The sequence below is a fragment of the Puma concolor genome, chromosome A3 (assembly GCF_028749965.1).
Source record: "Puma concolor isolate L17-30 chromosome A3, mPumCon1.1.hap2, whole genome shotgun sequence".
Taxonomy (NCBI): Eukaryota; Metazoa; Chordata; class Mammalia; order Carnivora; family Felidae; genus Puma; species Puma concolor.
Window position 1 is genome coordinate 78,535,986 of NC_141669.1, and position 21,221 is coordinate 78,557,206.

The following is a 21,221-nucleotide window of genomic DNA, read 5'->3' on the forward strand; positions in this document are numbered from 1 at the left end:
TAACTACCCTTCTTTCCTTTGTACTATGTAACAGAACACCTGTTGGGCTGAAATTTTTTTCCTTTTAAAAAAATTTCTTTTTAATATTTATTTTTGAGGAGGGTGGGAAGGGACAGAGAGAGAGAGAGGGAGGCACAGAATCAGAAGCAGGCTCCAGGCTCTGAGCTGTCAGTACTCTGAAGCGGGGATCGAACTCACAAACCACAAAATCACAACCTGAGCCGAAGTGGACACTTAGCCGACTGAGCCACCCAGGTGCTCCTGAAGTTTTTTTCCTTTTAGTGTGAATTCATTCATGCCCTTATCCACACACCTACCTATCCATCCAGTTAACAAACATCCAAAGCAAACCTAATATATCATAGATTCCTGTCGCTTCAAGTGTCACTGTTCACATCTCCTCTGGATTACTTCTAGACAAGACAAAGAATACGGTTTCAGGTGTCATGGTGCCAAACTGTATTCCAGAAAAACATGCTTATCAAAAAAAGTTCAAAATAAATAACTAAAAAGAAAGAGGAGGGTGAAAGAGGGGGAAAGAGGTGGGGTGGAGAGGAAACAGGGGTGAGGGATGCTCCCATCAGAGGTGGGTGGCATCCTTCTTGCCTCTCTGACTGAGGTCTGATTTGCACAGGGTATTCTGTGTGTCTGAAGGTGCTGAGAAAAACAGCCGGTCCCAGGCAGCAGGGAAGGGGCAAGGTGAGCTAGGAGGGCAGGAGCAGGAGGAGTTTGAATTTTTTTTTAATGTTTATATTTATTTATTTTGAGAGAAGGGGGAGGGGCAGCGAGGAAGGAAGAGAGACAATCCCAAGCAGGCTCTGCATTGACAGCACAGAGCTCTATCCCACCAACAGTGAGATCATGACCGGAGCCAAAAGCCAGAGCCAGGAGCAGATGCTTAACGGACTGAGCCACCCAAGCGCCTGAGTTTGAACTTCTTAAACTCTATAATCTGGATTCTGCTGTCAGTGCCTGAGCTATTTTCCTCCTGCCCCACCTACCACCTCCCCACCTCCCCCTCCTCCAACACAAAAGCACATTTTTTCCTAAGAATTCTGAGTCCGTAAGGAAAAAGAAGAGAGCAGGTGTCCTGTTGTCTTCCCCTGCCCCGCACCCCCGCCCGGATCTCCTGTTTCAAGCCGCCGGCACTGGTACAGGTTTGTCCGCCCACCCCATCCCCGGACCCGGAGATTCCTGAGGGCTGGGACACCGAGTGCCCGGTTCTTCATCTGCAAAACCCTCACAGAATTGTCATGTGACTTGAGTATGTCCCTAAGACACAGCAGGAGCTCAGAACAGTGAGGACGCCTCGTCGGTGCTCTGCTGGCCACCCGCGAACGTAGGAACTGCGTGCGGGTCCGGGTCGCGCGCCGGTGCCTTCCCGGCTCTCCGCTCTCACCCAGCGTGAGTCCGAGCCCAGCGAGCAGCACTCACTAAGTCTGGGGACTCTGGCCTCACCGCCGTCCTCGCGGGAAAAGGGGCTGACATCAGTCGGTGCCAGTGGTGGCCGCTGTGCAACCCTAGGATGGCTGTGTAGACATTGCCATTTCTCGGATGCGGAAACAGAGGCTTCTATCCTCGGCCAGAACCTCCGAATTCAGATGCTCGGATTTTCAAATCCTCCTTCCTCCCATCACAGTCTGTCCTTCGGGGTCTCCCTGGGGTCCAGGCGGAAAGTCTGGGGACTGGAGACTGGGCACATTAGCGATCCTGCGTCTTAGGCCCCGGCGATATGCGTGGCGCCCTAGCACGTGCAGGGGGTTGAGCCCCCAACCCGGCGGGAAGCAGGGACGCCCCCACCGCGCGCACCGCTTCCCCCGCCAGGAAGCCGCCTGGCGGAGGCTGGGCAGAGGTAGCTCGGGGAGGCGCGGGGGGCGGCGCGGGGCCGGGACCAAAGTCCGAGAGGGGCCACGCGCGGTCCGCTGCCCAGACACTGTGCAGTCGCGAGGCGGGGGGTGGGAGGGTATCCCGCCCTTTGACCCCCGGGACGCCTAGGAACAATGCGGCCAATGGGCCGCTGGGCGGAGCCGAGCCCCTCCTATACCCGCGGGGTGCACGCGGTTCCAGATTGGGCTCCCGGGCTGCCATGGCGCGTCCCGTGAGGGTGAAGACTTGGGTAGAGGAGAACCGGGCCTCCTTCCTGCCCCCGGTCTGCAACAAGCTCCTGTGAGTCCCAGGGACGCTCCCGTCCTTCTGCCCTCTACCCTCACCTTTCCCTCCTCCGTCTGCACGCCGCATCCCTCACCCTCCAGTGCCCAGTTCCTTGATCCAGAAGTCTGCCATCCTCTTGTGCCTTCAGGGGAGGGGGAGGGCAAGCTGTTCCGGGTTCCACCGCCCTCATCTGTTCCTCTTTCTGGTGACTCTGCCTGGGAGATTGTGACCTTGACTTCTGAAGATGGCTGAGTGACTGAGCCTAGGAGAGATGCAGATGGCACCTCACCACCCTTTCCCCGGGCTCAGTCTCCAACCCCCAGTGACTCTCAGAAGTTTGGGGAGGTGGTTTTTCCATGCCTCAGAATTGCAGTAGAACCTGCAGGCAGAGGGTGATGTCAGAGGAGCAGCTCCTGTGGGAGGATCTTGATTTGGTGCTCTCCCCAGGCTTCTCTTTGCAGATGGACACACATGCCCACCTGGCCCTCCCCTGTGGCCCCTTCACCTCCCTCCCCTCCTCCCGGGCCCTGGGGCCCTGCCTGGTGTGCTCCCCAGCTCTCCGCTGACGCTCCCATGTCTGCATGGGACCTGGCACCCCAAACCGCATGGCCGCAGTCACACACTTTGACAAGCTAGACACTGTGCCCAGTGTTTTTACACCCTCTCACGTAGTTCTCACACATTAGCTCCGTGAGGCAGGATTCTGGTAACTCTCCCAGTGTCCCACAGCTAGTGCGGGATGGGATCCAGACTCCAGCCCATGGAAGGGCTCGACTCCGAAATCCACGCTCTAGGTCACTGTGCAGCATTGCCACGGCTCATGGCCAACATCCCCCTCAAAGCAGCATGTCTTCTACCACTGATGTTGCTCTCACCCCTTTCCTCCACTTCATCTCTGTACAGCCTGGTTGTAGGTCCCCCAGTGTGCCCTAACAGTGTCTCGCCTCCCTCTACTCTTTCCCGGCCCTCTGGCCACTGCTCTGGGTCCACCCTTGTCCCTTCCAGCCTGGGTGGTAGGGACTGCCCCTGCCTCCAGCCCCCCACCCTAGCATGGCCTCCAACACGGCCCAGTATTAACAATCACAAAAGGCAGGCCCTGCCTTTATTCATTCAGCAGGTATTCACTGAGTACTTAGTACATGCCAGGTACTGTTCTGGACACTGGAGATGCAGCAGAAAACAAACTGACAGTCACTTCCTGGTGGCACTGACATTCGGTGAGAGGAGGCAACCAATAAATACAAACAGACAAGGGGTGGAGGCTGGCAGGCATAATGGGCCACAGGGCGGAATAGAGCTGCGGGCCCTCCACTGTGTTTGCTAGGGCAGTCAGGAAGTGTCTGCTCCAGGCCTCTCCTAGCTCCAGGTGGCTTGGTGGCAATCTTTGCCTTCCTTGGCTTCTGCTGCATCACGCTGATCTCTGTCCTCATCTTCGCAGGGCACTCTTCCTGTCAATGTATCTGTGTCTAAATCTCTCCCCTTTTAATAAGGATTAGAGGCCTACCCTACTCCAGGGTGACCTCATCGTGGCTTAACCAGTTATATCTGCAATGACCCTAGTTCAAAATTAGGTTACATTCTGACGTCCTGGGGGTGAGACTTCAACATATGAATTTGGGGTCAGGTGGGGGAGGGGGTCATATGAAATGGCTGGGAGGCTTTGAGCAGAGGAGAGACATGATCTGGCTGATGGGTTGAAATAGTTCTTGAGTGGGCTCATTCAAGGACTTTCCATATGTACCTAAATTATACAAAGTTGATTTGAAAAAGAAAAACTTTCCTAGGCTCCCTGGCACCCCTCAGGCCAAGATCAAACTGCTTAGCTGAGCTTTTGTGGCCTGGGGTGACCTGGTTCCACCTTCTTGTCATTGCTCCCCAAGACCACGCCTACACCACCAAGACCCCCAACACTTCCAGTCTCAGGCTATCTGCATCCAGCTTTCCCCTCCACTTCTTTCCCTAATTGCCTCACAGCTTCAAGCCAGCAGTTTCCAGGAGCAGAGAGTCTGTCTCATAATCAGACAGCTTGGGGAGAGGGGGTTAGATAAAGGTCATTTTACGCCCCCACTGCCCCCAGGCCCAGGAAGTGGTGCCTGTGGTTTGCTCTCCTGTAATTGGAGATCTTGAACAAGGCCAGGGATCCTGGTTGACGAAGCGATCGATCCACCGCCATGCTGCTCCCCCAACTAGGTCAGAGGATGTTGGGGACACACACACAAATACACCGAGACATACAGAAGGACACAGGTACACACGTATAATCTCAGACACACATAGACACACTCTTGGATAAACAAGGCCATACTGGGATGACAGGGGAGGGGGACAAATGTCAGAGATTACAGGGACAATGATGCAGAAACAGCCCTGTCACCTCTCCCAGGTGTACCCAGGCTCCTTTCAGGCCCCCCACAGGCCCCGGCACCCCTCCTGTCCTGTCCCACGAGCTGATTCAGGACCTCTCCCCCTTGTCCATTGCAGGCACCAGGAGCAGCTCAAAGTCATGTTCGTCGGGGGCCCCAACATCAGGAAGGACTACCACATCGAGGAGGGTGAGGAGGTAGGCCTTCTACTGCCCCCCCTTTTTTTAATAGCCCTGAAGGAGGGGGACACTTCCCAAGCAGGAGCCAGAACCTGTGGACAGAAAGGAGGTGGTCAGATGGCTGATGGATGAAGGGGGCTTGATTGAAATCACAGGACAAAACTGCTGCCTGGAAGTTAGGGATACACAGTGGCACATCTAACAGCTCCGTGCTCCAACTCTGCTGGGGGAGCCCCCAGAAAGAACCCAGACTCTGTGGGTATGAGAGGGAGGCTCTAACTGTTGGGCATCACCCCTGGTCCTGGACACAGGGGCCGTCCATGTGCCAGGTGGGAAGTCCTGATCCCCTCTTCCTAAAATCTGAATATGAAAGATTGGCCTCCCAACTGAGACCTGCATGCTGAGAGGGACCTGGGTGCTCCACTCTGGTCTCAGGAGCCTAGTTCTCCGGGAAGGGTTGGTGCCGGGAGGCCCCCTCCTTATCTAGAGAGCCAAAGACATATCAGTTCCTAGGAGCTGTTTGACAGAGGGGAAGGTTGGGTGGGGGGAATTTGCACCGAATACCCTTTTGTACCTTGAATTTTGAACTGTGTTTTTGTACTGCCTACCTACCTGAAAGTGAACAAACAAAAGTAAAATTAAAAGAAAAAGATGAAGGGTGCCTGGGTGGCTCAGTAGGTTAAGCGTCCGTCTTCAGCTCAGGTCATGATCTCGCAGTTCATGAGTTCGAGCCCTGCATCCAGCTCTGTGCTGACAGCTCAGAGTCTGGAGCCTGCTTCGGATTCTGTGTCTCCCTGTCTCTCTGCCCCTCCCCCACGCGCACTCTGTCCCTCTTTCTCTCTCTCAAAAATAAATCAATAAATAAATAAACATTAAAAAAAATTAAAAAGAAAAAGATTCTCTCTCTCCCTCTCCCTCTACCCCTCTCCAGTGCCCTCTCTTGCTCTCTCTCTCTCAAAAAAAAAAAAAAAAGGAAGAAAAAGATGGGCCACCTTAAAGAAGGACACAGGTGGGTTTCCAGCTCTCAGGATCTCTGGTGACAAAAGATCAGGATAGGGAACTCCCACCCACCTCCTAAGGGCCCTGATGCGGGGGTTCAAGGTCCAGAGTCCAGCTTCCACCCCCACTGCTGGCCTCTCAGCCACAGCCAGAACTGGAAGGAGCACAGGAGAATCTTTCACTCAACAAATATTTACAGAACACCTGGGGGGGGGGGCAGGGAGGGGGGTAAGGACCCCGGGCCAACAGAAGCAGCCTTGCAAAGCAGGCCAGCCCTTCACCTCTCCTAGCTCTCCTAGTCTAGCCACCTGCTTCTCAGCACACCTCACGGGAAACTGTCTGTGGGAAAAATCAGCAGGATTTTTCAGCAGCAGGACAAGACAATGGGATTGGGAGTGGCCACCAGGGGGGAAACTAGGCCTGTTGCAGGGTTTCTTTGCCTGCCTCGGTGAGCCTCAGGCCCCTCATCACTGCGGGTCCTGCATCCCCAGAAGCCCCTCAGGCCACTGCGCACGGGTGTGAGCGGTGGGGGTTCTCTCTGCCCATTGCCAGATTGCCCATCAGAGGGGTGACGCCACCTCGCCACGTTTCTCTAGTTTCCCTGCGCTTGCCTTGATTTCTCTTAGTAGATACTGTGACAGGAACCTCTAACTGCTTACATGATAACATGTAACTATTGTTACATGATAACAATAGTTATTAATAACACCCCTTCAACTGTTTGGCTGGGGCTTTTAACACCTGTGCAGTGTGGGACTGGTGGAGAAAAAACATGCCTGCCTCCTTCTCCCCGTGCCTTGGGGTGATCTCAGTAAACACATTATTTAGGAATTTAGGATGGAATAGAAAAAACATACTAGGGACCCCCAGGGAGATAGGAGGTGAGTGCTCCCATCCCCACAGCCACCTGCCCCGCAGGCTTCCTGGCTTCCTGCTGGCCGTTTACACAGCCGAACTCCAAAGGCATTTGAACAGACGCTGCCCTGCCCGCCGGGGAGCCAGCACAAGCTCCAGAGCTACACACAGACTCAGGTCCAAAGTGTAGCTCCAGGACTAACTAGGTGACCTTGGGCAGGTTGCTTCACTCTGAGCCTTTTTCTTTTTTTCCTTTCTATAGAAAATGGGGCTAATAATACCTTTGGAGGCTGTGGTAAAGATTTCTGATAATGCATAGGAGAGTGCTTGCACAGACCCTGGGACACAGTAAGGGGGCGCTTCTCCTTACCTGAAGGGCTCACTGAATTCCCCAGTGAGCCTCTCAGCCAGCCTCCTGCCCCCACACCAGAAACCAGCTATTCTGTCCCAGGTACTTCAGTCATCACTTGCATATCAAGATGTGATCCTGTGTGTCCCCAGCACACCCATCTGTAGCATGTGTCGGGGGGGCTGGGGGCTCGGGGCAGGAGTGACAGAACTGCTCATAAAGGTCTTCAGGAAGTTTCTCAAGTTTCCGGGTCAGAACCCCAGCCAAGGACCTGGAAGAGGGATGGGGGAGGGTCTGAGCCTGTCTGCTGTCCTGTCCCACAGGTGTTTTACCAGTTCAAGGGCGACATGGTTCTTCAAGTCCTGGAGCGAGAAAAACACCGGGATGTGACCATTCGGCAGGGAGAAGTGAGGCTGGGCCCCAGGGGACGGGTGGTGAAGGACCACGGAGCAGAAACCCATTGTCCACTCATCCTGACTTTGGTTGGAGTGTGTCCTCCCTGCCTTGTCCGGCCTCCCTTCCTGGTCCTCAGGCCCTTCCTCCTGTGAACTTTGCATCCTCAGTAAGGCCTGACATTCCCTCCAGTTCCCAGCTGGAGGCTGGCAGAGAGGTGGGCTGGGTGGACCCTGTGGGTCGGTTGGAGAGGCCAGGACACTGCGGGCATCAAGGCCTCTGGGAGGGGATTGCATCCTTGCTGGCACCTTGTCCCCACCACTGCAGATATTCCTCCTGCCCGCTGGGGTACCCCACTCTCCGCAGAGGTTTGCTGACACTGTGGGGCTGGTCATTGAACGGAGACGGCTGAAAACCGAGCTAGATGGGCTCAGGTAAATGGGCCTTGTCTGGGGGTCTTGGGCAGAGACAGGGGGCAAGCAGCAGAGGAAAGAACACTAGACGGACCTGAGAAAGCACTTCCTGGCCACTGAGAGGGGTGGAAGCAGTGCAGACCCTGTGTTTGCTGGCTGACGGGGACAGGGTAGGGGAGGTGGTGGCGTGCAGTTGATGATGGGGTTAGGGAAGGATGCCCTCTTGACCCCCTGGGAGCCCATTCAGCCTAAAGGCTCTGGCTGGGACCGGAACCTGTGCTTCCCACACTGAGGTCTGCAGGGATTTGGGAGTGGGGATGCCGAAGTCAGAGCCCCCTGGCCAGGGCAGCCAGGCACACTGCTGCTCCTCCCAGCCTCCAACCCCAGGATTTATTCAGTCTCTGCCAGAATGCCCTTGGCTTATTTCTCTACCCCAGCTCATTCCACAACCAGTGCTAACATGTGTAGGACACTTGCTAGAGCACCAGGCAGGTGCTTCAGGTGTATTTATCCATCTAACCCACCAGGGATCCTATGGGGTAGGTACTGTTATCATCTGTACTTTATAGACAAAGAGACTGGGCACAGAGAGGTTGAGTTTGCTAGAAAGTGGAAGAGCTGACATAGTAGAGAAATAGGAAATTAGGGTCAGGACAATCTAGATAGGAGCGTGAGTAAGCACCAAGGAAGGGACGGGGGGCCTGGGTGGCTCGGTCAGTTGAGCATCTGACTTCGGCTCAGGTCGTGATCTCGTGGTTCGTGGGTTTGAGCCCTGCATCAGGCTGTGCACTGACAGTGCAGAGCCTGCTTGGAATTCTCTCTCTCTCCTTCTCTCTGCCCTTCCCCTGCTTGTGCTCTCTCTCTCTCTCTCTCTCTCAAATAAATAAATTAATTAATAAGTAAATAAATTAATTAAAATTAAAAAATAAATAAATAAAATAAAATAAATAAAACTGAAGGAAAAAAGTTAAAAAAAGCACCAAGGAAGGGACAAACACCAGTGCTGAGGGGGGCACTCTTTCTATAGCTGAGTTCCCACTGGGTTCCAATCAGTCACCTAGTTTTTATCTGATGCAGCCTGTGGCTCAGAAGGACACAGATTTGTCCAAAAGCTAAACTATTTTTTTTTGTTTTTTAATTAAGAAAATTAAAATTTCTCAACAAATTCCTGAGATCAGGATACTTTGCCCTGTATTTTCTGTTACAATGGATATTTTTTAATGCTTCCCTTTTTTCTAATCACCTGTCTTGAAATCAGGAAAAGTAAAAGAAAGCAAATAAAGTTAAAATTATTTGTCAGGAAAGGGGTAAATTTTGTTATGTGAATGATATCTCAATAAAACAAATAATAATAAAGAGAAAACCAAGGCACCTGGGTGGCTCAGTCTATTAAGCATCCCACTCTTGGTTTCAGTTCAGGTCATGATCTCACACTTTGTGAGTTCCAGCCCCACATCAGGCTTCAAGCTGACAGCTCAGAGCCTGCTTGGGATTCTTTCTCTGCCCCTACCCTCCCTGCTTGCTCTCTCTCTCAAAACAAATAAATTAAAAAAAAGTTTTTTTATTCTCTCTCTCTCTCTCTCTCTCTCTCTCTCCCTCTCTCACTCTCATTCTCTCTCTCTCTCTCTCTCTCTCTCTCTCTCTCCCTCTCTCACTCTCATTCTCTCTCTCTCTCTCTCTCTCTCTCTCTCCCCCTCTGCCCCTCCCTGCTCAGGCATATGCTCTCTCTCTAAAAACAACAACAAAAACCCCCTTAATGTTAGTGGTTGCATATACTGATCTACTGCATAATGGTCTGTTGTAGAAACAGAGGCCTGCCTTTCAATTCCAAAATAATTTTTCACATGGGGCTTTATATAAGGGAGTCTTTAGTGACAGAGTGGACAGTGTCCTCAGTAACATTTTTATAGCAAATTCAATAACAGATTTTATCTGGATGCCTTTTTTCCCCTTAAGATTTATTTTTAAGTAATCTCTACACCCAGTGTGGGGCTCGAACCCACAGCCCTGAGGTCAAGTCACCTGCTCCACTGACTGAGCTAGCCAGGTGCCTCTGGCTACTTTTGACCCTTAGTAAAAGCCAGGGACTCAGCATTAAAATGCCACTCTGAAGGCATGCTTCCTGTGACCAGCTCCATGCCAGGATAGAACGTGAGGTGCCAGATGGGGTGGATGCAGCGTGTCTGTAAACCACGTCCCATGAGCAGGACCACTTCTCTTTTTTGGGAGGGGTTGAAAAGTGGACGGAGCTGGCCTGGGCCCTGGGAGCTGAGCCTGAGGTTAGACATTCGGTCAGCGGAAGCGCTGCACACACAGGGGCCTGACGCACAGCCCCCATCTGCTAGCGGAGGAGCTCACTGAGCCAGGCTGCGGATTAGGTGGGCTTCCAAGAGTTTCCTAGAGACTGTGCGCCCGTGCACAATGACCTCCCTCTGGAGAAGAGGTCTAGTACTTTGCTCCAATTCTCAAAGGCATCCATTACCCTTCAAGGAGCAGGACACCTCATCTGGGGGGCATCTTCTGCATGTTGGATTCTTAAGGTTCCATGCGCTCTGATCTAGAGCTCAGCAGGCAGGCAGAGCATCCAGCCACAGTCCCCGTATTCAGGCTCAGCCTTGGCTTCCTCTTTGTAATTGATGTTTTCTGTGTTTCTAAGACTCTCAGATCTTGTAATGCTATGTAATCCTTGCCAAGTTACCCAGCTTCTCTGAGCCTCACAGTTCCTATCCATTTTGTAAAGTTTGGGGAACCAGGAAGGCAAATGGGGTCAATAATACCCACTCCGGAATTTGAGGCACACGGTGCTTTTGGGAGAGCCAGGTTTGGGCAAGCAAGCATTGGCCACTAGGGTGTGCTAACAGGGTGAAGCAGGCAGCCAGCTCTGCAGGGCTAGCCGGGGTCCAGACTTCCACAAGCAGAGCCAGGCTGCCTGAGGCTATCCAGGTGGGGAGCTGGGTTGCCTGTCCTTTGCTCTGGCAGGTACTACGTGGGGGACACCACGGACGTCCTGTTTGAGAAGTGGTTCTACTGCGAGGACCTTGGCACACAGTTGGCCCCCATCATCCAGGAGTGAGCCCCCAGCCCAGTCCCTGCATCTTGCTCTCTGAGGCCCCCTGCGCCGGCTGGGAAGGGCAGACCCATCCCAGCGATACTCTGTAGAAGTACCCCCCACATTGGAGCCATCATGCCTGGGATTTGGTGGGGGAGGTCGGCCCTCCTGGGGTGGGAGGGCCTGGGGGGGAGGAGGGACTGCTCCATGGGGCTGGAAGCGAGGGGAACCCACAGCAAGTTGTGGGGGGGCCTACGAGGGTGTGGGCTCCCACACCTGAGAGTGTACGAGTATGTGTGTACATGTGTGTCTCCACTGGCCACTCCTCCTCCCCATTTCTCCCTGCAGGTTCTTCAGCTCTGAGCAGCACAAAACAGGAGAGCCCATCCCTGGTGAGCCCCCTGAACCACCTTTCCCCCTCCCTCTCTGCTTTCCCAGAGTAGAATGGGTCTTGGCCCAGAGTGCCCGTCTCCTTTTGAGGACTCTGCCTGGTACCCAGAGTGTGAGATCATGGCACCAAATAGTACCCTCCACATGGCTGCTTGGGGCTTGAGCTGGCTCCAGAGCCCATTCTGGTGATTTAGAGCTGGGACCCCTGGGCCTGCTGGGGCTGGGCAGGCTGGGCCAGAGGCCACTGACACAGCTGTGCTGTGGGTGCAGACCAGCTGCTCAAGGAACCGCCATTCCCCCTGAGCACCCGATCTGTCATGGAGCCGATGTCCCTGGAGGCCTGGCTGGATCGCCACCGCAGAGAGCTGCAGGCAGGCACACCCCTCAGCCTGTTTGGGGACACCTATGAGACACAGGTAATGAAGCCCTGGGCCACTCAGGACATCTATCTAGCAGCCCTAGGAAATGGTAACTAATCACACACACACACACACACACACACACACAGAGTTTGGGAAGTTGTGACATGAACAGAAGCCTTCCTGTTTTCTCCTTGACTCAGAGAATGATGACTTTGCTATGAGTGGAGTACATGGTCTCAAGCAGTCTTTCTTTGCCTTCAGAGTAGGAGTTGCCCCATCTACTGACTAGTTCCTGAGGGTTTAGAGTTATCCCTCTATTAGGAATTCCTGAGCCTTTGGCCAGTGTTAGCCTGGGGAGCCAGAAGGAAGAGAGGTGCCTGGGGGGTGAGGGGTGGGTGGAGTGATGAACAGGGAGAGACCCACCCAAACAAAGCTGGCCTTCTTTCATTCAACATTTATTGAGTGCTTATTATGTGTCCGGCTTTGGTAGGAAAATTAGAGTCACTGCCTCGAAGAGTGTATGGTCTGATAAACAGACAAGTTCAACAATTACCATAATCACGTGGTATGTTATTTGATAGAGAAGCTTCAGCAAGCCATGGGACAATAAAGGTGGAACCCAGGCTGGGAGGGAAGTCAGGGAAGACTTCCTGGAGGAGGTGATGTGTAAGCTGCATTTTAAAGCAAATTTAGGCATTTGCAAAAGGAAGAAAGGGAGACTGAGAGCATCCCAAGTGAGGGAGAAGCATGAGTAAGGGCATGGAAGCTTGAAACAGCCTGGCACTGCAAGTAGCTGAGGTTGGCAGGAGCCAGGACAGGGGACAGTAGGAGCCAGGAGTGGGGGCAGCAGGCACCATTGCTAGATGGCAGGAGTAGCAAGCAGTGCCCAGGTCCTGACAGGTCTCCTGGGCTGGACAAGGTGTAAGGATTTATCCTGGAGACAACAGAGCTTCCTCCAAGCATTAAAGCAGGGAGATGACGAATCCCCCTTCAGAAAGATCACTGTACTGTGTGGGGACAGGATCAGAAGGCAAGGGCAAGCGTGGAGGCGAGGAGACCTGCTAGGAGGCTCGTGCTTGCTTGTGCTTTACAGTTTGCCACTGGCACATCCCTTGCTGTTTGAATTAGACATTCTCGAGGAGAGATGCTCACTGGATACAGACCTGCCCTGAAAGGTCTGGCCTGCAGACACCTGAGCTTACACGGGGCTGTGAAAGCAGATGCACACCACAAAGCCCCTCCCAGCCCATCAGGGCAACGGCCTTCAGCACCAACTGGCCTCATGGCCCCGACTTCCACCTCTTTCACACCCCTGCTCCCACCTGCTCTGGTTTATGGTGACAGGTATCTACTGAGTCCCATTCTGGGCCAGCAGGAGCGCAGCCTGCACAGTAGCTGTGTGCTTCCAGGCGAATGCAGGCCAAAAAGGTTCATCCCCACCCATCTCCTTCCTCGTTCTTAGGCCAGAATCTCATGGAAGAAGGGAGGTGGGCACTCTGGGGAACTATGTGTGTGTGATACATAAGTCCACACTAGGCCGTGTACACGCAAGTGTGTGTGTCCCAAGTGTGCCCCTGGCAGTCATGCCTTCACATGGGTCAGCAGTAGTTGTGATGGGCATCAGAGGAATCCGATGTGCATGTGTGTGTGAAAGGCAAGCATGTGTGATCCCAGATAACATGTGGGCAGCTCTGTTCATCACGGATGCAGCAGGGAAGCCTGGGCCTGGCAGCCTTCCTCTCTGAGTCCCGGTCTTTGCTCTACACATGAAGATAAGGCTGTGCCTGGTGCTGTGGGCCTGGTGTCCGGGGGCCAGGTTCAAGACCATCTACTATGTGGGGCAGAAGCAACAGAAAGATGTATGTCACTTCCTACCAGGTGATTGTCCATGGACAAGGCAGCAGCAAAGGCCCAAGACAGGACGTGGATGTGTGGCTGTGGCAGTTGGCAAGTGGGGCCCCTGGGAGAGGGTGGTACATCCTTCTGCCCATGGGGACAGGCTGCTCCTGGACTTTGGACTCCCAGAGCCTGGGGCAGCCCCCAGGGCCTCCTTGCCAAGGCAGACTCAGGGACTCTTGGACAGGTGTTGAGGCCCAACAGCCTCCATTCAGTTCTCCTGCTCCTCTTTCCCAGGAGGGCTCCTCTGTGGTGACAATTGGAGAACAGCGCCTGAGCCTGGCCCCCGATGACAGCCTCTTGGTGCCAGCTGGGAATGCGTGAGTGCACGGGAGGACTTTCCCCCAGCTGTGGGAGCCCGCTCCTTTCCCTGGGATCCTCAGGGCCCACCTGTCTGACCCCTGCCCACCCGTGTCTCCACAGGTATGCCTGGGAGCGAGGGCAAGGCTCTGTGGCCCTGGCTGTGACTCAGGATCCTGCCCGCAAGAAGCCCCTGGGGTGATCCTCTGAGTGTGGCCCCAAAACAGCCTCCCCCCCACCATCAGTCTCCTGCCCTCTCTGCTTCTGCATGTACCACTGCTGAGCCACTCAGCGTCCCGGAGCCGGACCCTGGACATCATCATCATCCTCTCAGCTGAGATGCCAGGCTCTTGGGGGGCTGGTCACACCCCTTCTCCTCTAACAGCTCTCTGCTCACTGCCCTGCCCGGTTCTGCTAGCTGGTCTGCTCCTTGAGGCGGGGCTGCCTCTCCATCCCTCTGTCCCCACATACTCAGCACAGCACTTGCCTGCCACCAAAAAGGCCCTCAATAAAGGCTTCCTGGTGGACACTCATGTATCCACATGTACACAGACTGTCACTAATGGCAGACCTTGTGTGCTCCTGTGACTGTGTGTGTGTGTGTGTGTGTGTGTGTGTGTGTGTCTGGGGTGGTGGGGGGCACTGGGTGACAGTCCAGGATGTGAAGGCAGAGGCTGGCGCAAACTTGGGCTGCAGCAGGGCATTGCTCTGTGCAGGAAATGAAGGGAGAACACGGGAATGTCCCAGGGAGGCCCCCTGTGCAGGGCCAAGCGGCCATGAGAAAACGAGTTTGTCCCTGGTGCCCAGGGCAGATAATCCAAACAAATGATAAAAATTAGATGTTTTTCTGAACGTTAGCTCTGCGCTAGGGAATTCCCTAGAAGTTTTTACATACATTATCTCATTGAATCCTCACCATACTCTAGGAAGCTCAGAGAGGTTTGGGAAACCAGCAGCTCTGTTTCCAAGCAAGGCCTGTCTGCATTCAAAGCTCAGGCTGGTGGGCTTACCACCCTGCACTCTGCGGTCGCAGCCTGTCTCCCTCAGCCTTGGCCAGATGGGAGCCCAGGACAGGGGAGAGGCCTGGAGGCTCTGAGAGAGAAAGAGACCAATGGCCACTGTGCCCAAAACCCAGAGGCCTTGGCAGAGTTGGCACACGTGGCACTCTGCTGACCCCAGCCCGCTGGCGAAGGGGGTGTCAGGTCCTGCAGCCTGGAACCGCAGCCTCCTTTGGTGCTGTCCCAGGTTATCAGGAGCTTGAGACCCTCGTGTCCGTGCATAGGCCTGGCCCCATGGCCTCCTGAGAACACCACACAGTGGAGGAGCAGGACTTGCACCTTGTCTGAAGACAGCCCCAGCCTCCACTCCTCTCTCTGTAGTGAATGCTGGGTAGGGATGGAGTGGGGTAGACAGTGGACAGGGAATCTGGAAGGCTCTAAGGATTGTTCTGTCTGGGGGAGAAACATCCAGGTCCCAGGCCATGGCAGTAGAAATTGGCAGGGAGCCCTCTGCCTGTGGGAGGTATTTCATCCTGTACATGGACTCTGGACCTTCGGGAACCAGGGAGTAACAACAGCAGGCTGGCAGGGCACAACAGGCTTATTCCACGAGGCCGTGAGCACCACAGTCAAGGTATTGACTGGACTGCCCACTGCGCTCGCCTGGAACAATGTTCTGTTGGCACCACACTCCCTTGCCACCAGAGCTGGTGAGGGCAGGGACACAACCGCCCAGTCTGTATGTAATGGGGTGGGGGCTGATGTCCAGGGTGGCCTGCATGATCCTGAGCTATGGGTGCCAGGACCAGCTCCAGCCTTCAGGCAAGCAAATGTCTGATCCCTCGGGGCTATGAACACTTTTCCCCACCTTACCCCAGCTGGGTCTTCCTCTCACTTCAGGGTCCTCTTGGGCTTCCATTACCCCACTGCTGAGCCTTGCACTCCTCCCCTGCCCAGGGCAGCATAGACTCCCCCCACCCCCCTTCAGAGACCATGTGGCCAGGTCACTCGATGTAGGGCAGGGAGGGAGGAGGGAGGGCTGCAGGGGTGGGGGGAGCCTACAAACAGGAACGCTGGGTGTTTCTCAGTGGCTGCAAGGATGCTGATGAAAACCCCAGGATATTGAGTCATCGTGGTGGCCAGCTAATAGTGAGCATCATTCCACTCTGCCCTGAACACTCTTGCAGGGGTAGAAAGACTGGAAACTTCTCTCAGGTCTGTGGCCTAAGCAGCCCATGGAATCTCATAACCTGAGCTCTTCCTCTCCCCTCCTTTCTCTCCCTCCCTCTACTCTTCCTGCCTCCCTCCCTCCTTCCCTCTCCTCCTCTCCCTCTGCCTTCACCACAGACTGGGGGTCACCTGGAGAGGCCTCGGCTCCCTGCCACCCAGCCTCCTCCCCCATAGTATCTGCCTTCCTGGCACCAGCCCTGGGTGTGGAGTTTGTCCTGGGCCTTCTGGGGAACAGCTTGGCACTCTTCATCTTCTGCTTCCACACGCGGCCCTGGACGTCCAACACAGTGTTCCTGGTCAGTCTGGTCATTGCCGACTTTCTCCTGATCATCAACCTGCCCCTTCGTGTGGACTACTACTTCCTGCACGAGATCTGGCGCTTCGGGGCCACTGTCTGCAAAGTCAACCTCTTCATGCTGTCCACCAACCGCTCGGCCAGCATGGTCTTCCTTACGGCCATCGCACTCAACCGCTACCTGAAGGTGGTGCGGCCCCACCACATGCTGAGCCGGGCTTCTGTGTGGGCAGCCGCCAGAGTGGCCGGGGGACTGTGGGGGGGCATCCTGCTCCTCAACGGACACCTGCTCCTTACTGCCCATACTAACCACTCCTGCCTCAGTTACCAGCTGGGCAAGAACACCTCGGCCTCACTCCGCTGGCACCAGGCACTGTTCGTATTGGAATTCTTCCTGCCGCTGGCGCTCATCCTCTTTGCCATCGTGAGCATCGGGCTCACCATCCGGCGCCGCAGCCTGGGTGGGCAGACAGGCCCGCGGAGGGCCATGCGCATGCTGGCCGTGGTGGTGGCTGTCTACATCATCTGCTTCCTGCCCAGTGTCATCCTTGGCATGGCTTCCATGGTGGCTTTCCGCCTGCATGCCTGCCACATCCTCAACATCTGCTCCCAGCTCTTCCACGGCTCCCTGGCCTTCACCTACCTCAACAGTGTCCTGGACCCTGTGCTCTACTGCTTCTCAAGCCCCAACTTCCTCCGCCAGGGCCGGGCCCTGCTGGGCCTCAGCCAGAGCTGGCAGGGCTCAGCCAGCGATGAAAGTTCCTACCAGCCTTCTGCTAGGTACCGGGAGGCCTCTAGGAAGGCAAAGGCTACAGAGAAGCTGCAGGCGGAGGTCTCACTGGAGTCATAAGGCCCGTCTCAGGACAGGGGGTTTACAGTGCCATGGAAGTAAGGACAGCCAGGATCTGACCTGGAGGGATGAGGTCACTCCCCGGACTATTGCCAGCTCAGGGCGCCTCACCCAACTGGACATCTGCAGGAACCAGTTGGGTGACAGGAAAGAAAAGGGTTTTGACCTTACAGAGCAGTGTATCCTGGATGATGTCCCCAGAGCACAGGAAAAGAGCACTATGGCAGGTGGAGACAGGCAGAGCCTGTGTCAGCTCCACCCCAAAGGGCTACACAACTGCCCAGTCCACGGGCCAGAGTGTGATGACTGTGAGAGCACAGGTCTTGCTTTAGAGATTGGGCCTCTGCATTTTCTCTTATCTCATTTGTCCCTTTCAATGCTAATAAACTTCTTTTTGAAAATGCAAGCTTGCCTCAGCTGTTCTAAGGAAAACCCAATGTCTTTGGGTCCATCTGGCCCTGGGGTTCAAAGTGAGTGCCCAAGATGAAGGGAAACTCAGGGGACACAGTGGGGAAGCCATCTGGGACACCATCCTTCCACATTGCTCCTGGGGCCCTGAGGTGTCCTTCAAGGCAGAACTTCTCTGGGTTACAGGAAGGGCAGCCTGTCTGGATCCCCGGGAGACCCCTGCTCCTCTCTGGCCTTCAGCACCCCTTCTGCGATCCTTGAGGTCTCACCCAAGGCACTAAGGGCCCAGCCCAGCTCTCCCCTGGAACAACAAGGAGATCTTCCACCTTGGAAGTTACTTCATCCAGGTCAGGCTCCTAGCTCAGCTTGGGCTCCCCCCGCCCCACCCCCGCTAGCTTCCCTCAGCCCCAAGTACCCTTCCCTGGCCTTGGAACCTGTGGTAGCTGCTACCCCACCAGGACAGGACCCCAGGTGAGGACAGGGGCCTCAGAGTCACCAGGACTGACTCTCATAGCCCTCTCCCAGGACCAAAGCCACCTTGCCCACCTCCATCCCTTTGTTCTGCTCAGTAAGCCTGTAATCAGTCTCTGAAGCCACCTGGGCTAACCCATCCACTGGCCTGGGTCCCCCAGGCACAAGACGTATACCTGGCATGAATTAGGGTTTTTTGGTGGGTGAGGGGGCAGTGGTTGGCCCTTCTGTCCACAGGGGAAGTCATTCTTTGGTAACTGCTTTTAGGACAAATTCCTAAAATACTTAGGCAGACCCAATCTGCATTTTCTAATCTCCTAACTGTAACCTGGGAAAGCAACAAGTTTTCTAATCTAGGTTGGGGGAGGGGGAGGCATAGCCTTCAAAGTTTCCAAAGGGCTACTTAGAGGTCAGTAGGGTCCCAAATATGCACCACCTGAACTCTGTGTGTCTCCAGCCCTGGCTACCTCAGAACAATGAATACACATGCACCTCCCTGCTGCAGAGACAGAAGAAGCTGGAACTACTTCTCCACTCATCACCTCACCCATGAACTTCTACACTTTAGGTATAGGTTCTGATGAATGGGACCAAATCCCCTCTCCCCAATTCCCTTTGGAGTTTTAATCCAAGTGCAACCCTCTCATATCATAGACAGGGATGCTTTCCCTCTATTAAAAGTCTTCCAAAATGGAGGTCAAAGCCTAGGAGTCACTAATGTCCCGGGAGGGAGGCATCTAGGAGCCATGCAGATGTTGGGGTGGGAGATGGAGAACGTGTCAGGTGGAGGGAGGTGGCCTGGGGGACAATATGTTGGATGGATACTGGAACCGATCTCCCTGGTGTATCTCCAGCCCTCTTTCCTTTTCTGAAAACACCAGCTGCTCTCAGAAACCCACAGAGGAACAGAGAACTCAAACCAAGGGTGTGCTGCTTGGACCCCTACAAGGTGGCTCCTCATGTGTCCCTGACCTCCATGGCCCCCTGCTCCATGCCTCCCTTCTTGCTGCTGTCTCTTTCACCCTCCTAGAGTCACTCCTAGGGACTCCCCACCTCTCCACCTTCTGCCATGGGGAAGAACGGGCCAAGACCGGCCCAACCCAACCTCAGCTTGAGATTTGTTATTGCCAAGTCAGACTGGAGGCTGGGGACTGAGCACTTTCTCATGGAGCCCCACCCCTAGGGTGCTAACACACACTGTGTGCTGAACGCCAGGCACTTCCCCTCTGGTACCATCTCCTTCCGTGTTTGTACCAGTGTGGGCATGGGTGGCTCTATGGGAAAGTGGGGCTCCATGTGCCATTTCCTCCCTCTTCTCTTTGCTGGCCCCTTCTCTACCCTATCATGTCCTCCCACCCTCAGCAACTGGGCTCACTTGCCCTGCCCCCACCTCCCAATTTAAGGGAGTAACCAAATGGTTCCTATGGCTTTCATGCAGTGCTCTCTCCCCTTTGAGGTGTCCTAGGGTAGAGATCAGTCACAGAGTTTGGGCCCACTCCTAACCTGCCCAGGATCCTCCTTGCCCCTCATCTTGACATTGGACTGTTCCCTCTCTGACGACTGAGCCACCCCGCCTTTCACAAGGTCCTTCCTGGTGTCCCTCATGGGAGAGAAGCAGGGATTCAGGCTGCCTCCACACTCCCTACATTGGAAGGCCTCCCTGGTCCTAACCTTGAATTAATTCTTCATCTGTGAAATGGGAACATTGATTTGGCTCTCATCCAACTCCAGGGGTTGGAGATGGAAACAACTGATATGCCTGAGTGCTGAGTGAAAAAGGTAATTATTACATAGTGGGGGAGTGGGGAGAAGCAATGAAAAGGGATGGAGGAAGAGGAAGAGAGGAAGGCAAACTGTGTTTAAGTGCGGAAAACTACAGGTGGGAGGGCTGCAACCATGGTGGTATAAGGTTGGCTGGAAGAAGGCTGATTAAAGATCCCATTTCCTAGGGGCCCCTAGGTAGCTCAGTCGGTTGGGTGTCTGATTTCGGCTCAGGTCATGATCTCACGGTCTGTGGGTCTGCAGTTTCAAGCCCTACGTTGGGCTCTGGGCTGACAGTTTGAAGTCTGGAATCTGCTTTGGATTCCGTGTCTCCCCCTCTGTCTGCCTCTCCCCAGCTTGTGCATGCTCACTCTCTCTCTCGATAATAAGTTAAAAAAAAAAAAAAAAGATGCTATTTCCCACATTTGGGTTCCAAATGGCATTTTGGCCCCTGGGGTGAGCTACACTATTCAGTGTGAATTTGGAGAAGGGCCTTCTCTTCTTTCTCCTAATGTCCCCTGTGAGATGAGCAAATGGCATCTATGACTTGAGTCTGGGGACTTCCGTGCAGGGGGAGGGAAGGCAGGGCTGGGCTGATGGCTCATAGCCACTCATCCTCCAGCATTTACTGGGCTCCCACCAGTAAACAGACACTAAGCTAGAGGAAGATGATATGACTCTGACCTTGAGACCCTCTAGGCCAAGCCTGGGAGCGGTTGATCTGCAAGTGGATCAAATGCAGCCCAACCCAGTGTAATCCAAGGTTTTGGAGGTAGCAAGTCATAGTCAGGAGCAGTCAGAAGAGCTAACTGCCTGGTGTCAATGAGGTAATGCATGTGAGCTGAATCCCGGAGGATAAAGAAAGGAGCAATGGGAATGGCATCCCTGGCACACGGCACAGCACTGTGAAGAGCTGGCATACAAGGGAGGATGAAGTCATTGAGGCAAGAAAGGAGGTGGCCTGGGAACAGAATTAGGGACAGGCATGAAGGTAGGCTGAGCCACTAAGCACACCACATTCAGAATGTGATCCAAAAGACAGGGACCAACCATCCACAGAGGGGTCCACATCAGCAAAGTCCTGTGGCAGCAGGATCAAAAACAGCCCCTGGCAGGAGCACGTCAGTTGAGGTTACAAAGCAAGTAGCAATAACTGTCAGGCTCCCTGTCTGTGAGAGTGCCTATTGAAACAATATGCCGTTTTAGAATTCATGGGGGTGAATGATTCCTGCTTCTTGCAACCATTGATTCTGACTAAAACATGCGTTAGAAAGGACCATAAAAAGGTAATGAACATGTTTCTGCATTATAATTTGCTATGACCCCATTCCTATACTCCTGAAATTTAAGATGGCTATCATTTAAATAATTTAATCTTCATCTCTCACTTCATTTGACTCACCCAAGTCAGCGAGACCAAAGTTGGAAGGGAAAGAATGCACCCTGTCTCTACACAGGATGGTAGCAAGATGAGCCCACATGCACTAGGACACTTCATGTAGACTACCA

The 21,221-nt window shown here is 54.2% G+C and overlaps 2 protein-coding genes across 2 annotated transcripts; both read left to right on the forward strand.

The window, feature by feature from the left end:
* The first annotated feature begins 1,979 nt into the window (after positions 1-1,979).
* HAAO (3-hydroxyanthranilate 3,4-dioxygenase) lies at positions 1,980-14,232 on the forward strand. The gene is made up of 10 exons (XM_025932056.2): positions 1,980-2,166; positions 4,633-4,711; positions 7,220-7,303; positions 7,617-7,723; positions 10,682-10,771; positions 11,100-11,143; positions 11,412-11,557; positions 13,382-13,450; positions 13,637-13,719; positions 13,823-14,232. The coding sequence occupies exons 1-10, from the start codon at positions 2,087-2,089 to the stop codon at positions 13,899-13,901; spliced, it is 861 nt and encodes a 286-aa protein (XP_025787841.2). The 5' UTR covers positions 1,980-2,086; the 3' UTR covers positions 13,902-14,232.
* Positions 14,233-14,399: 167 nt separating this feature from the next.
* OXER1 (oxoeicosanoid receptor 1) lies at positions 14,400-17,478 on the forward strand. Its single transcript, XM_025931870.2, has one exon. It carries the CDS (start codon positions 15,933-15,935, stop codon positions 17,070-17,072), a length of 1,140 nt encoding a protein of 379 aa, XP_025787655.1. The 5' UTR covers positions 14,400-15,932; the 3' UTR covers positions 17,073-17,478.
* Positions 17,479-21,221: the final 3,743 nt, after the last annotated feature.